This window comes from Actinia tenebrosa, unplaced genomic scaffold (genome assembly GCF_029948245.1).
Source record: "Actinia tenebrosa isolate PJP-AT-01 unplaced genomic scaffold, QUT_ActTen_1.0 PGA_scaffold17__23_contigs__length_9995812, whole genome shotgun sequence".
NCBI classification, from domain to species: domain Eukaryota; kingdom Metazoa; phylum Cnidaria; class Anthozoa; order Actiniaria; family Actiniidae; genus Actinia; species Actinia tenebrosa.
The window spans coordinates 6171024-6184838 of NW_028292577.1; the positions used below are offsets into that span (position 1 = coordinate 6171024).

General features: G+C 38.8%; 2 protein-coding genes across 2 annotated transcripts; one reads left to right on the forward strand and one right to left on the reverse strand.

Annotated features, from left to right (window-relative positions):
- Nucleotides 1-3351: 3351 nt before the first annotated feature.
- On the reverse strand, nt 3352-4573 carry LOC116291155 (uncharacterized). Its single transcript, XM_089031936.1, has 2 exons — nt 4490-4573; nt 3352-3842 (listed from the first exon to the last, which is right to left on the reverse strand). Exon 2 carries the CDS (start codon nt 3817-3819, stop codon nt 3511-3513), a length of 309 nt encoding a protein of 102 aa, XP_088888062.1. The 5' UTR covers nt 3820-3842; nt 4490-4573; the 3' UTR covers nt 3352-3510.
- A 2717-nt stretch (nt 4574-7290) lies between these two features.
- On the forward strand, nt 7291-13399 carry LOC116291151 (uncharacterized). The gene is made up of 9 exons (XM_089032045.1): nt 7291-7369; nt 8150-8776; nt 9098-9469; nt 9803-10205; nt 10874-10924; nt 10967-11044; nt 11351-11386; nt 12108-12188; nt 12764-13399. Exons 1-9 carry the CDS (start codon nt 7306-7308, stop codon nt 12771-12773), a joined length of 1722 nt encoding a protein of 573 aa, XP_088888171.1. The 5' UTR covers nt 7291-7305; the 3' UTR covers nt 12774-13399.
- The last annotated feature ends 416 nt before the right edge of the window (nt 13400-13815 follow it).

Genomic DNA, 13815 nt, shown 5'->3' on the forward strand with positions numbered 1-13815 from the left:
TATTTCACATCCAGCGAAAGGAACTTTTACATAATCGCAAAGGTCCTTTCACTGGATGTGAACTCTATTAGACCATGACTATTTCACATCCAGCGAAAGGAACTTTTACATAATCCAAAAAGGTCCTTTCACTGGATGTGAACTCTATTAGACCATGACTATTTCACATCCAGCGAAAGGAACTTTTACATAATCGCAAAGGTCCTTTCACTGGATGTGAACTCTATTAGACCATGACTATTTCACATCCAGCGAAAAGACCTTTTACATAATCGCAAAGGTCCTTTCACTGGATGTGAACTCTATTAGACCATGACTATTTCACATCCAGCGAAAGGAACTTTTACATAATCGCAAAGGTCCTTTCACTGGATGTGAACTCTATTAGACTATGACTATTTCACATCCAGCGAAAGGAACTTTTACATAATCGCAAAGGTCCTTTCACTGGATGTGAACTCTATTAGACCATGACTATTTCACATCCAGCGAAAGGAACTTTTACATAATCGCAAAGGTCCTTTCACTGGATGTGAACTCTATTAGACTATGACTATTTCACATCCAGCGAAAGGAACCTTTACATAATCGCAAAGGTCCTTTCACTGGATGTGAACTCTATTAGACTATGACTATTTCACATCCAGCGAAAGGACCTTTTACATAATCGCAAAGGTCCTTTCACTGGATGTGAACTCTATTAGACTATGACTATTTCACATCCAGCGAAAGGAACTTTTACATAATCGCAAAGGTCCTTTCACTGGATGTGAACTCTATTAGACTATGACTATTTCACATCCAGCGAAAGGAACTTTTACATAATCGCAAAGGTCCTTTCACTGGATGTGAACTCTATTAGACTATGACTATTTCACATCCAGCGAAAGGAACTTTTACATAATCGCAAAGGTCCTTTCACTGGATGTGAACTCTATTAGACTATGACTATTTCACATCCAGCGAAAGGAACTTTTACATAATCGCAAAGGTCCTTTCACTGGATGTGAACTCTATTAGACTATGACTATTTCACACCCAGCGAAAGGAACTTTTACATAATCGCAAAGGTCCTTTCACTGGATGTGAACTCTATTAGACTATGACTATTTCACATCCAGCGAATGGAACTTTTACATAATCGCAAAGGTCCTTTCACTGGATGTGAACTCTATTAGACTATGACTATTTCACACCCAGCGAAAGGAACTTTTACATAATCGCAAAGGTTCTTTCACTGGATGTGAACTCTATTAGACCATGACTATTTCACATCCAGCAAAAGGACCTTTCACTGGATGTGAACTCTATTAGACTATAACTACTGATTTCACATCCAGCGAAAGAACCTTTTACATAATCGCAAAGGACCTTTCACCGGCTGAATATGATTTCTATTAGACTATGACTATTTCACATCTAGCGAAAGGTCCTTTCACTGGATGTGAACTCTATTAGACTATAACTACTGATTTCACATCCAGCGAAAGAACCTTTTACATAATCGCAAAGGTCCTTTTTACTAGATGTGAACTCTATTAGACCATGATTATTTCACATCCAGCGAAAGGACCTTTTACATACTAATCGCAAAGGTCTTTTCACTGGATGTCGAGACTGAACTGCACATTATTAGACCATGATTATTTCACATCCAGTGAAAGGACCTTTCCATCATTCGTTCGATTACTAAGTTTTTCAGTTTTATCTACATAGATATATTACATAACTATTCCTCTTCATAACAAAAAAAAGTAATATGGTTTTTTGTCTATGTAAAAGAAAAATACACAAAGAGAAACTTAATGAACGAATACAGTGTTTTAATATATAGTTTTTTTATGAGCTTGAAAGGTCCTTTCACTGGATGTGAACTATAGTGAGGAATGAGCAAATAATTTTTGGCATATCCATTCGATCAAAAGGCCTTTTTCATAATCAAAGATTTCAGTATGCTCTTAACGAATACCAATCATGAAGTAAAGAATGCTTTGCGTCAGCATCACCAACTATTTGAAATTCCATGGACTTACTTTTACTGGAATACCAATATCCTTCTCAAAATCGAGGCTAACCCTGAGCAACAGAGAACTCGAAAATGGTGGCCGCCTAATAGAATGATGTTTATGGTACAATTATAGCGGCCTCGTTGATGGAAGGCGCTTTTCATATAATTTCCTACAATTAGTAAATACCTAGTTAGATTATTTTTCAGCCATATTTGGATGTTTAATCTTTTAAAAATTGTCTTCAGGTACGTATTGTACGGCCAAGACTGGGCTCTAACATATGCGGTGACATTAAAATGACGCAGGTTCAAGATTTAAGATTTCTGGCTGAATTATATTGATTCAGTTATTAGAGTTCGGTTACCTATCAGAGACATGCTGCATGTTAGATAAGTTGCTGCATTTTGGATGAGTTGCTGCAAATAATAAACGAGTTGATGCACGTTAAACGCATGGAAAACATTTCACCCGCAGTTTGTTTCATTCAACATTTTCAACGATTTTTTCAACTAAAACAACTTCTAATCGATTCAAAGTATTTTATTTTTGTAGAGAAACTTTAAGGAATTCTCCTCTGCTTAAAAGATTTCAATTTGACGTGTTTGTCTTTCGTCGGCACAGAATAAGGACGACTATCCTCTCGATCTTGGCATAGACAGCGGGGCACGGACCAAATACCCCGCAGTTTTAAATGTTCGACTATTTCTCAGCCAAAATAAATTCCAGTTTCAAAGTGACCTATCTTGAATTAAATAAATAAATAAATAAATAAACGTACTTTTGTTGCGTAAGTTAAATGTTCAGGTCACCCATCCAAGTGCTAACCCTCCTCAGACGGGCTTGACTCAGTATCTTGAGCGACAAAGATTTATCCACTGGACCACGGTTCCCGGTAAATCAGCATAACAATAGCCATAAAAAACAATGCACCAAATAGACTAGACTTTTTAACATTGTAATTTCAACCGATTCCGTGCGTGGCAGAGATGCAAGGGATTAGCCGATATGGTCTGGGGGCCGGCTGGTCTCTCCCCTGATGCTTCGGCTAGAACATTTTCTTGCGTAATTCGTACAACTCAAGGGCAGAAGGATTTAATCGCCGTCAGGTCCGAAGTCCATACGCCGCCTCAGCTCTGCGGATGTCTCGGGGGTATGGCAAAGTGGGATCGATTTTTCTTTCTTTTTTTTCTTTTTTTTTTCCTTTTTTTGGGTGGACGTAGACTTGAATCCCACCTTAAGCTTTTTTAAATCTTAACCTCTTTTCTCTTCTCTTATTAATCTTATTCTTTTCTCTCGAATTTGTTCACAAACCCCGGAAAGTCAAAACGACAGACAAAATGCATTCATTCTTTAGTTTAGGCTTTTTAATCACAATAACAATACATTCTACTTGTTTTATTTCAGTCACTACTAGTTAATTCCATTGTTCAGTCCTTTTAAAGTTTGCCATTAACGTTTGCAAGTCTTCAACGTGTTTTCTCGCCTTGACGTTCATATTCTATCAGGTTCTCGGTTCTGGGTCACCATCTTCCTTGGCGTCATTGTTCTCATCCACATCCCAGTTGTTTCCATTTTTCCATGCATTATAATGACGCTCAATAAAGCCCTCCCCGTTATTCTTGCGCCTGATCAGATCATCTCTCATCTTGGGAAGCTCGTCACCAAATGATTTAGCAACGAAGCGTTCAGCTGGGCTGTTTTCGTAGTTCTTGTCTGCTTTCTCTGCATTTTCTCGAGAGCTGCTAAAAAGCCACGCTGACGAGTACACAACCAGCAACATTAACACCAAGAAAGTTTGAAAGGTCCTCATGGTTAATGATCACTGAACTGAATCTATAAAAGAAAATTAGTTTAAGAATCATTCCATGACAATAATTAGAATAAAACCGAATTACTTTCCAGACTTCTGAATCTGCTATTATTAATTTTTTTGTCGATGAATTTCCGTCAGTACCCTACTCTACAGGACTTTAATCTATTTTATTCTACTAGGCAATCGCTCGTGTTGTATACCAAGGCTGCATATATCGGCTAGTATAAGTATCTCTAGGACTTTAGCGGAGCAGTGACATAAACCAGGCGTAGGGGATGAGGAGTTGTGAGAAGAAATTTCGAAATTTTCGAGAATCCTAAAGACAATTCCATAGCAACTACAACCTTGCTGTTATACATAATATGCAATAGTGCTTGTTTTGGAAATAAAATTAAGTGTAAACTGTACTATACTTCTATACATATATATATCTTACACCGAGAAAATTCATTAGCAGATTGCTGTTTATCCATTGGCGCTTTTTGCAAGCAACAGATAAAAAACCAAATTTAGAGCAAAGATGTAAGCGAATATGATTAAGAGTTAAGATATTGAAGGAGAAAGACGGTACAAGAGAGTGAAAGAGGGAGACGGCAAGAAAAAGATGGGAGGAACGAATTCGAAGTGAGCCGAAAGCGGAAATAAGAAAGAGATGAGATATACATACCTCTTAGGTCTGAACAAGTTTATATTCCACGGTTCTGAAAAGACAGTCAAAGCCAACGACTTCTGAATTAATCAAACTGAGATGCAAGCTCCAATTTATACCTGTAAAATGGTAACATTATCTTGGGCCGGGCACTCAGGTAGGTCGATCCAAACGACCATTTTTATAAACATGCAATGTTTCATGTAGTGTGTTGTTTCTTCAATGCTGAAACAATTGAGGATGCCAATCATTCATTATCTGAGCTATCAGCTTATTTCATGATTTTTTTATAACTTGTATATATATTTGGGGAAAAATCCAGCTTTTAAGGCACAACGACATGCACTGATATCAGCCGGTCCTCAATGATAATTTGGCAATCTTTTTCCTTACAAAAGTATTAGATATTTTATTCCTTCGTAGCTTGAGCAAAACAACCAGTCCGGTCTGAAATACTTGCCAAAGTTCAAAGATATCTTATTCCTTCGTAGCTTGAGCAAAACAACTCTGAAATACTTGTCAAAGTTCAAAGCTCATGGGTAAACATGGATGGAATTTGGCACGAACGTATTGAATTAGGCAGTTTTCACCATATATGGGGTCATTTTACTACCAATTTCCGCGTTTCATATTCAAATTTTATTTCCTCATGAGAATACAGTAAGACAATGAGTACTAAATAACTGATTGCTGGGCACGGTTGTACGAAGGGTTGATAGCGCTATCCAATGAATAAATCCTTATGGATGGATAAATTGATGATGTTATCCAATAAATTTATTTTCTGGATAAGATTTGTCCGTCGGATAGCGCTATCCACCCTTCGTACAGCCGGGCCCTGTTCTTCATTTTTTTTTTTTTTTTTTTTTTTTTAAATTAAAATTTTGAATTTCAAAGCCCGAGATAATCGTGAGTAGAAGATGGAATATGTGTTTGCATTATCGATCGTGCAAGCTTTGTTTTATCAGACAGCTACTTCTGTTAGTTGTTACTGATAGTGTTGTAGGGATACGGGAATTTGGGGGTACTGTAAAAATCTCAAAGCTCATCAGGAAACTTGAACCTTGTAAACTGCTGAAACTCGACTGCTGAAAGCGGAAACTAATTGACTGCATGGAATAGTCCTTTTCATAGATCCCGGCGCCATCTTTAAGGGTAGCCGTGCCTTTGCATGAAAGCAAGACGAACGGCGAGCTTGCAATCATAGAGACTTGTAAATAACTGTTAAAGGTGTTAAAAAAGGTCTCTATCGAAATGATTGTAAGTACACCGTTCGTCTCGCTTCGATGCAAAGGCACAGCTACCTTTCAAGATGGCGCAGGGAACTGTGAAAGGTACTATTGTAGGATTGTTTCAGTAGACCCTCCCACCACCACCACCGATTCAGTACACATTAAATTAGCAATGATAAACTTTGTTTATCAGTCTCATATTGAGGTTTTGAAACGTCCATGCACGCGACTTGCTCGCCAACCATTGTCTTTCAGGTCGCATTCTCGTTTCCAGATCCTCCTCGTTTGTCGTTCCTCCCCGTCAGAGGCTCTGGGAAACCCTAGAAAAATTCTCGCAATTTGATTGACTTTTAAGAAGAACAATAGATCTTCTTTTTGATTGGATAATCGAAGGTAGCGGGAAATAAAAATTCGTCATTTGTAGATTTCACAAAGCCAAAGACTTGTCTTGGTCGCAATATTCCTTGCCTCCGGTCAAGGGTTTCTCAGAGCCTCTGCTTGCAGGAACGACAACCGAGGAGGATCCGGGAGCGACAATGTTCAGGTCGAGGTTGATGAAAAGACTGGGTGGTCGAATTTGCATTGAAATGCATTGTGGGACTGCTTTAGGGGACAAAATAGACGTAGACTCTTCCACAGTCTCTCGCTCGTCCGTTCCGTCTCCACGCTTAGAGCCATGTTTCAATATTTTCAAGATGGCGGCGAAAACGAGAGAGACTGTGGACGAGTATTTTGGTTCCCAAAGCACGCCGGGTCCAAATTTTCGGGACCCATAAGTCCTTTCTGTCATTGTACCGTTACAGTCTCTAAGCGTGGAGACGGAACGGACGAGCGAGAGACTGTGGAAGAGTCTAAAAATAGACTCCATCTTGAAAATATGTCCCTTACAACAGTCCCAAAATGCACTGCAATGACAAATCGACGCAGTTTTTTTCTTTTTCGGTTATAAGTTCATGTTCTCGACGAATACACAATGCATATATTGTATAGTAGTGCATTGTTTTATATCTTATGCATCGTCTTGTCTTCTATTATCGTTCTATCGTTTCTAGAACATGAACGTACTTCCGTTTTTTCCCCAATCACGGTGCAGCCGAGAAATGTTTTGCCACAGGCAACCCAACTAAAGGAAAACTAAAACCCTGTTACGACATCACACTTGAGTTCTTATAGAAACAAGTTTTCTTCTTCTCTGGCCTGGAAGCTTTTTCAACCACGGTGCAGCCAAGATATGTTTTGCCACAGGCAACCCAACTATAAGGAAAGATAAAACCCTGTTACGACATCCCACTTGAGTTCTTATACAAACATGTTTTCTTCTTCTCTGCCCTGCAAGCTTTGGGCTCTCCTCTCCTCTCCTCTCCTCTCCTCTCCCAGCTCTTTTATCTCTAATCCTCGACCCCTGGGAAGAGCACACTCCCATGGCCAAGTCCCGAGCTAAGCAGGAGATCAGCTTGTCATCAGCTACGTCATCAGCGAATGTCAGCAGCTAGATCGTAATCCATAAAACAATACAGATCAATGACACAAGATGCATTTAACAGTGGGAGGACTTTAAAAAAAACAACCATATATCATTATACTAGTTCTGCTGATGAAGCCATGGTTTTGATGGTGATACTTGTACTTATTTTAGGACTATCCTCATCCTTCTCTTCTGTCGCAGGTATGCTTTTCAATCCATTCTAGGTGTTGTGTTGCTTATTAATTATTTAATCGCTAAATTACTAAGAACTTTTAGTACGGCGGTTTAGAATGAAATCAAACGAACAGCTTAAGCATTTTGAAATACGACGAAGGTAATCAAATAAATGCACTAGCAATGGATATTTTCTTTCATTATTATTTGAATCGTAGGTGCTTATTTTTTAGTTCAAATTGGTGTTTTTTCTAAGTTTTTAAAGAGTAAGACTACGATTTCGTTTGACGTTAGTGTGATTTATAAATTCATCTCACTCAGTCGTTTTTGATGGTGTTTTTAATTATTAGTAGAACATTATTTTACCATTTGAAAGAAATTTTATAAGATTTACAAAGCGATGTCGATGGTACGGTACGGTGACCCGGCCGACCCGATCAAACACGAGAGGGAAACTCCCCCCAAAATATCATATGTTGTATTTTGTATGTTGTATCTATAAATTTTCATTATTGATATTTAACGACAGCCTTTGAAGTTCTTTTTTTTATTCTTAAGATGGTATATCTTAGTTTGTTTTGTTCTGTAAGTCTAAATTGTGTTACATTTACCATGTCACGCAACGGTAAGCTATTTTTAAAAATGAGCGAAAACTATATCTTTTAAATAAGAATAAATAATCGAACCAATGCCATTCCCTTGAGTAATGCTTCTTTGTTTATTCGTGGTGCTTGAGAAGATATGCATTATATGAATCACACTTGAACGAAGAATATTGTACTCAAGAAGAATATCCCCTTTTTCTAGGTTCTTCACCTCCTCAGCTCTGGCCAGCAGGCATGTACGGATTACCTCAGACCAAAGATGGCTGCCCTAAAACTGCGAACGGCTTCACATGGGCCACAGGAACAATTTTTCAGGCTCTAAATCCATTGTCCACCATACCAAGGAAGTTTCACTTTCAAGCTAATGCGACTAACAACGGTGTTGCCCGATCTTTCTGCTTCAAAAATACGACCAACATGGATCAAAGCCGACCTGTATGGCCGACCGGAAGTTACTGCATGTATATGAAGTCTGATAACTGCCCATCTGGGCTTCAAAAAGGGTCGTTATATTGGAACGATAGACTTTCTAATTCTAACTATCAGATAGGTGAAGTGCCTAAAGGGGACTACTTGGTCAATACTCTGATTAAGTTTTGTTGCAGTACCAAAGGAAATCCATCAGTTGCCATCTCTTTACCAAATGATGCGCCGTTTTTCTTGTTGACCAATGATAAAAGTATCGACAAATGCCAGAACATCAAGGGGACGCAGCATACACTGGAATATATTGGTTATGACACGGTTGATGGTAATGCTAAACAATACCCTCCACACCCTTACAAAAAGGAAAGAAGTGTAATGACTGTTTATTACTGCTATTACACACGTGAGTAACGATAGTACAAGCAGGCAGGCAGGCAGGCAGGCAGGCAGGCAGGCAGGCAGGCATGTGAATAATATCTAGTTCTGTCTTTCTCCTCAGTTATCTTGTAATCCTCTTTTCAAATTATATTTCCTTCCTCACTACCTTCCTAATTTTCCCGTCCCGGCTGTTATGCTGATAAATTTATACCTGTAAATCATTTCTCTCTCCATCGATCCTCCATTTCTTAATCCGTCCTTCGATCATTGCTTCCTTCCTTCTATTCTTCCATTCATTCATCCGCCTCTCCACAAATCCAACAATAATCGAATAATTCTATTTCAGCATGTAACTGGCACATCACCGCTTTATCAGGAACGATACAATCCCCAAACTATCCTTTAAAGTATCCTAAAAACCTTGACTGCCAATGGAGAATCGAAGTTCCGAACAACTACTACATCACTCTGATTTTTGATGACTTTATATTGGAGTCCTCAGCATTTTCCTGTAATCTAGACTGTTCCTGTGATTGGCTGAAAGTTACCATCAAAAGACAGTCTAACACTATTTCCGATATTTACTGCATAGAGTTTATGCACTCTCCGCCACGAATACGAAACACTTACTCCAGCCTAGTGATCCTTGATTTTCACTCCGATTATAGAATAAGCGACATTGGTTTTCAGATCCGCTACACGACTACGCGCATTAGTGGTAAGATTATCTCAATTCAATTTGAATTTGTCTTCTTACCAGCAACAAAATCGTACAACTTGTCGCGCAAAGCGTTTATTGCGTTGTAAGTTGCAGAGTGAATGTGAATGCTCGCATTACCACCCCGTAAAACAACAAGATTTTGTTGCACGACTTTGTTGCAGAAGTAGAGACTCTTTCTATTTTCTTCTAGAAGAAAGTATTTCACAGTGAAGTGTGTTTTAACGATGATGAATGTATTCCTTTAGTAGTACTTTAGAATCAAAATGGGTAGTTTATGTTGCAGAAACTAGAAGTTGAGTGTAACGAGGCCAAATCTTTCTCAATTTCTAGAAGAACTTACTACAGCACTACCCGCAACATCACATTTACACAAAAACAATAGCACAGCAAACACTACTGCAACACCAACAAGAAATACAACAACATCAACAACAACAACGTTAAACACAACAACAGCAAACACAACAACAACAGCAACAACAGAAACAACAATAATAGCAAACAAAACTGATATTCCAAGTACTCCAAAGACTCTTCCTCTTACTGAGACTACAACAGAGAAAAATACTGTTGGTTCAACTGTGCCAAAGAATGAGAGTTCTACAATCAAGCTACTCGTAACTGCCGAGGCAGAACAAAGACAGTCACAGCCCAAGACATGGATCATTGCTACTGCAGTAGCCTTGACTGTTGCAGGTCTCTTGGTAACTCTGGGATGCTTGGCGTATTGCAGGTTGGTAAATAAGAACAGTTTTTACAAAAACTACATTTTTGAATAGAGTTTCGGTTTCAGTGATATAATTATAAAAATTGTTAAGTTTTCGTGGCAAATTCTTCATTGCTCAAGCGCGATTTATATGTCTTCTTTTCATAGGATTTTGATTACTAGTGTTTAGAAGCTAAGGGAGGGGGAGGGGGTTACCACCCTGATCAGTGGGTGTGGCTAAATTTGTCCTAAAGTAACCGCAACCCACCTCGTCTCCCTTGCAACCGTCATCAGTTTTGGATCGATTCTGCCGGAAAAATTAGACCGGCGGTAATGACGGTTACTGCAGCGAAGAAAGCTACAAACCACTCCTTCAGTGGTCCCTACCAGGATTTTAGGAAGATGTGACATGACCAGTATGATGTTTGTATGTAAGAGATGTTTCGTGACTGCATCAGTACATGAAACTGACGTCATAGGAGTTGCTGCATAGGAGATTACATACCAGTGTGCAAAATGCAAAATTGAATTGATTATGGCTTTTAAACTAAATAACTCAACTTCACCTAAGAATTATATTAATGTGACGTCATGTCTCATTTTTCCATTATATTTTTGACGTCAAATGATGCTATCATAATAAGTGTGGGGCAACTTGGCATCGATTAAAATGGAACGTTTATTACATCTTATAGGTTTGGAAAAGCGACGAAACTAAACCGCAGTTTTTCGAAAGTCACACAATCGCAATAAGATTTTTTGGTCACATTTTATTTTTTCACTTATAGTAACGATAAAGAAGAAAGTAAAGACGAAGCAGAAGAAAAAACGTTAGAGAAATCGGTCAACCCTCTCTATGCCACACCGTAAGTAGTCCTCAGAGTTTTATTTTTGGGGTGCAACCACATCACATTACTCAAAACTGAAACACTGAGCCACCATGTTGGTATTGTTAACCAACATGACGTGGCTATGACGTAAGAAGCACCCCAAGAATTGAGAAACACTTTCATTTTAATGGCTCAATCTTGCAGAAAGTCGAAAATGTAGAATAAAATTTTTCTTCCTCGTAGAACAGTAATTATAAAGAGCTAGATGGAAGACAACGTGACTCGTTTGACAACGTTTTACTTTCAGGATTTATTTTTGAGCAATGCTTTTTCATTTTTCAGGCACGATTTAAAAACAGACAATCCACTTTATGAAAGGTAAAATCACGATAACTTAAAGTTCCCGCAAAAAAAAAAAAAAAAAAAAAAAAAAAAAAAAAAACCACAACAAACAAACAAACAAACAAACCAAACATGTACTTTTTTGGCGGGAACTTTTGGACTTCTTCGCGCGTGGCAGACGTGAATGTATTTTATTACACCCTTTCCTGCGCCAAACCTAAAAAGGAAATATACTACTAATGCTCTTCTAATGCATCCTATATCTCATTGAAATCTTTGCGGTTTTAAGTGATTTTTAATGCAATAGGTGTCTTACGCAATCACGCCTATGATACACGCAGCTTGGGCTGTGTTGCCTTTGGTTTATAGATGGCAGAGCGATAAAATCTCTTTGCTCTCGGGAATAGACTTTTTCAAGTTCCAAATTACCACTGTATTCCGTCTTGATTACAGACTCATTTACTCAGGCTTAGCCTCATTTAGTGTCAAAATATTCACAAATACCAACGGTAAAGTAAAGAATGCACAACTTCAACAATTACAAACACTTTGAAATTCTATGGACCTTCACTGAAACACATCAATATTCTGCAAAAAATCGAGGCTAACCCTAAGCGACAGAGAACTAGCTCGAAACGCGAGTATAAAATTATTCCTCATGTAAAACGATTGTATTGTTCCAGCCATCTAACATGGCTGCCGTCACGTGGTGTGCGAAGCCCAGTATAAACTGTTCGTATTTTATGCTCCTTTACAGTTTTATTATACAGAAGAAAACAAAAGACCCTAAACCAGCTGATCCTAAACCAATGAAATCTGAAAATCCTCTGTATGAAAGGTCAGTTAACGATAAAGGTTAATCATTTTGGCTAGCTGGTACAACGCTATAAAACACTCAACCAACTGTAGGCAAAGAGCTAAGTTCTGAGCGCATGCGCATTGAGAATCATGTCGCCTTGGTGCCCGAACGGGGGCAGAAGGCCTAGGGTGAATGATTACGAGTTCGAGACTGCTATAAAACAGCCCACCTCTACATATATTGCATACTACCAGAAATACGCAGCTCTCAATATTATAGATATTGGGTTGCCCGTGGAGCATGAACCAAAGGTTTGGTAATATCTTGTTTGCGCTAATTTGTTGCCTGTATTAAGGCCGGTTTAGACGGTACAATTTTCGCCTACAACTATCGTATACAACACGCTCGCACCATACTACAACTCGAGTCGTAGCGTGTAAATCAAGCCTACAACTCGCCTACGACAGACGCGAGCGTGTTGTATACGATCGCGATAGTTGTAGGCGAAAATTATACCGTCTAAACCGGCCATTACAGTACTTTTTTGCGACCAGCAATTTCACATAAATTGAAAATGCGCTTAATAATATTTTTACATTGAAATTTTTTAACAGGATTATGTGAGCAAACAGTATCACGTGATGACCAGTCACTTCAAGATGTGTTGAAATGAGACCGTGTGATTCCAATCAAGGAGTTCAACATCAATTTACTACATGAGTAGTCACTTACGCAGAACTCAAATTCCCTTGATAAATAAATAACGATAAAAAAGCAGCCATGTTGGTTGATATGACAACAGAAGCCAAAATGGCGGCTATGGCAAACATGCACACTACTTGTGAAATTGATCTTGCGCAAGAGAATATGAATATTCTCTTGGTCTTGCGGCATGACGCAACAAGATCAATTACCCCAATTTTGTCAGCCAGAATCGCTGAGGTAAGGTAAAAAACGATTCGAGGTTCATTTTCTGTGGTCTGTACTCTTATCAAACATGGAATTGGCGTAAGCATATGATCTAACCTTTGCAGTGAAAGCAATCGGAAAAATGAAGTGTATTCATACTCCGATTTTTCTCATTTTATTTTATTTCTATTGGTATAGTTGTATTTGTATTGGCGTACCAATATCGCCGGGGGAAAAATTGGTAAAGTGCCTCCAAGATTTAAAGATTAAAAAAAGCTTAAGGTGGGAATCAAGTCCACGTCCAACAAAAAAAAAAAAAAAAAAAAAAAAAAAAAAGAAAAGGATAATCGATCCCACTTTGCCATACCCCCGAGACATCCGCAGAGCTGAGGCGGCGTATGGACTTCGGACCTGACGGCGATTAAATCCTTCTGCCCTTGGGTTGTACGAATTACGCAAGAAAATGTTCTAGCCGAAGCATCAGGGGAGAGACCAGCCGGCCCCCAGACCATATCGGCTAATCCCTTGCATCTCTGCCACGCACGGAATCGGTTGAAAAAATACGGTTAAAAAGTCTAGTCTATCTGGTGCATTGTTTTCATGGCTATTGTTATGCTGATCTACCTGGGACCGTGGTCCAGCGGATAAATCGTTGTCATTGATCAAGATACTGAGTCAAGCTCGTCTGAGGAGGGTTAGCACTTGGATGGGTGACCTAAACATTATACTTACTCACGCTTTTGTTCCTTTTTTAAGT

Bases quoted from the DNA above. Each gene is read 5' to 3' on its own strand.
- LOC116291151 (XM_089032045.1), top strand. From the start codon at position 7,306: ATGGTTTTGATGGTGATACTTGTACTTATTTTAGGACTATCCTCATCC. The intron at 7,370-8,149 runs GTATGCTTTTCA...CCCTTTTTCTAG, and splicing joins ATCCTTCTCTTCTGTCGCAG to GTTCTTCACCTCCTCAGCTC. The intron at 10,925-10,966 runs GCAATAAGATTT...TTTCACTTATAG, and splicing joins TTTTCGAAAGTCACACAATC to TAACGATAAAGAAGAAAGTA.
- LOC116291155 (XM_089031936.1), bottom strand. From the start codon at position 3,819: ATGAGGACCTTTCAAACTTTCTTGGTGTTAATGTTGCTGGTTGTGTAC.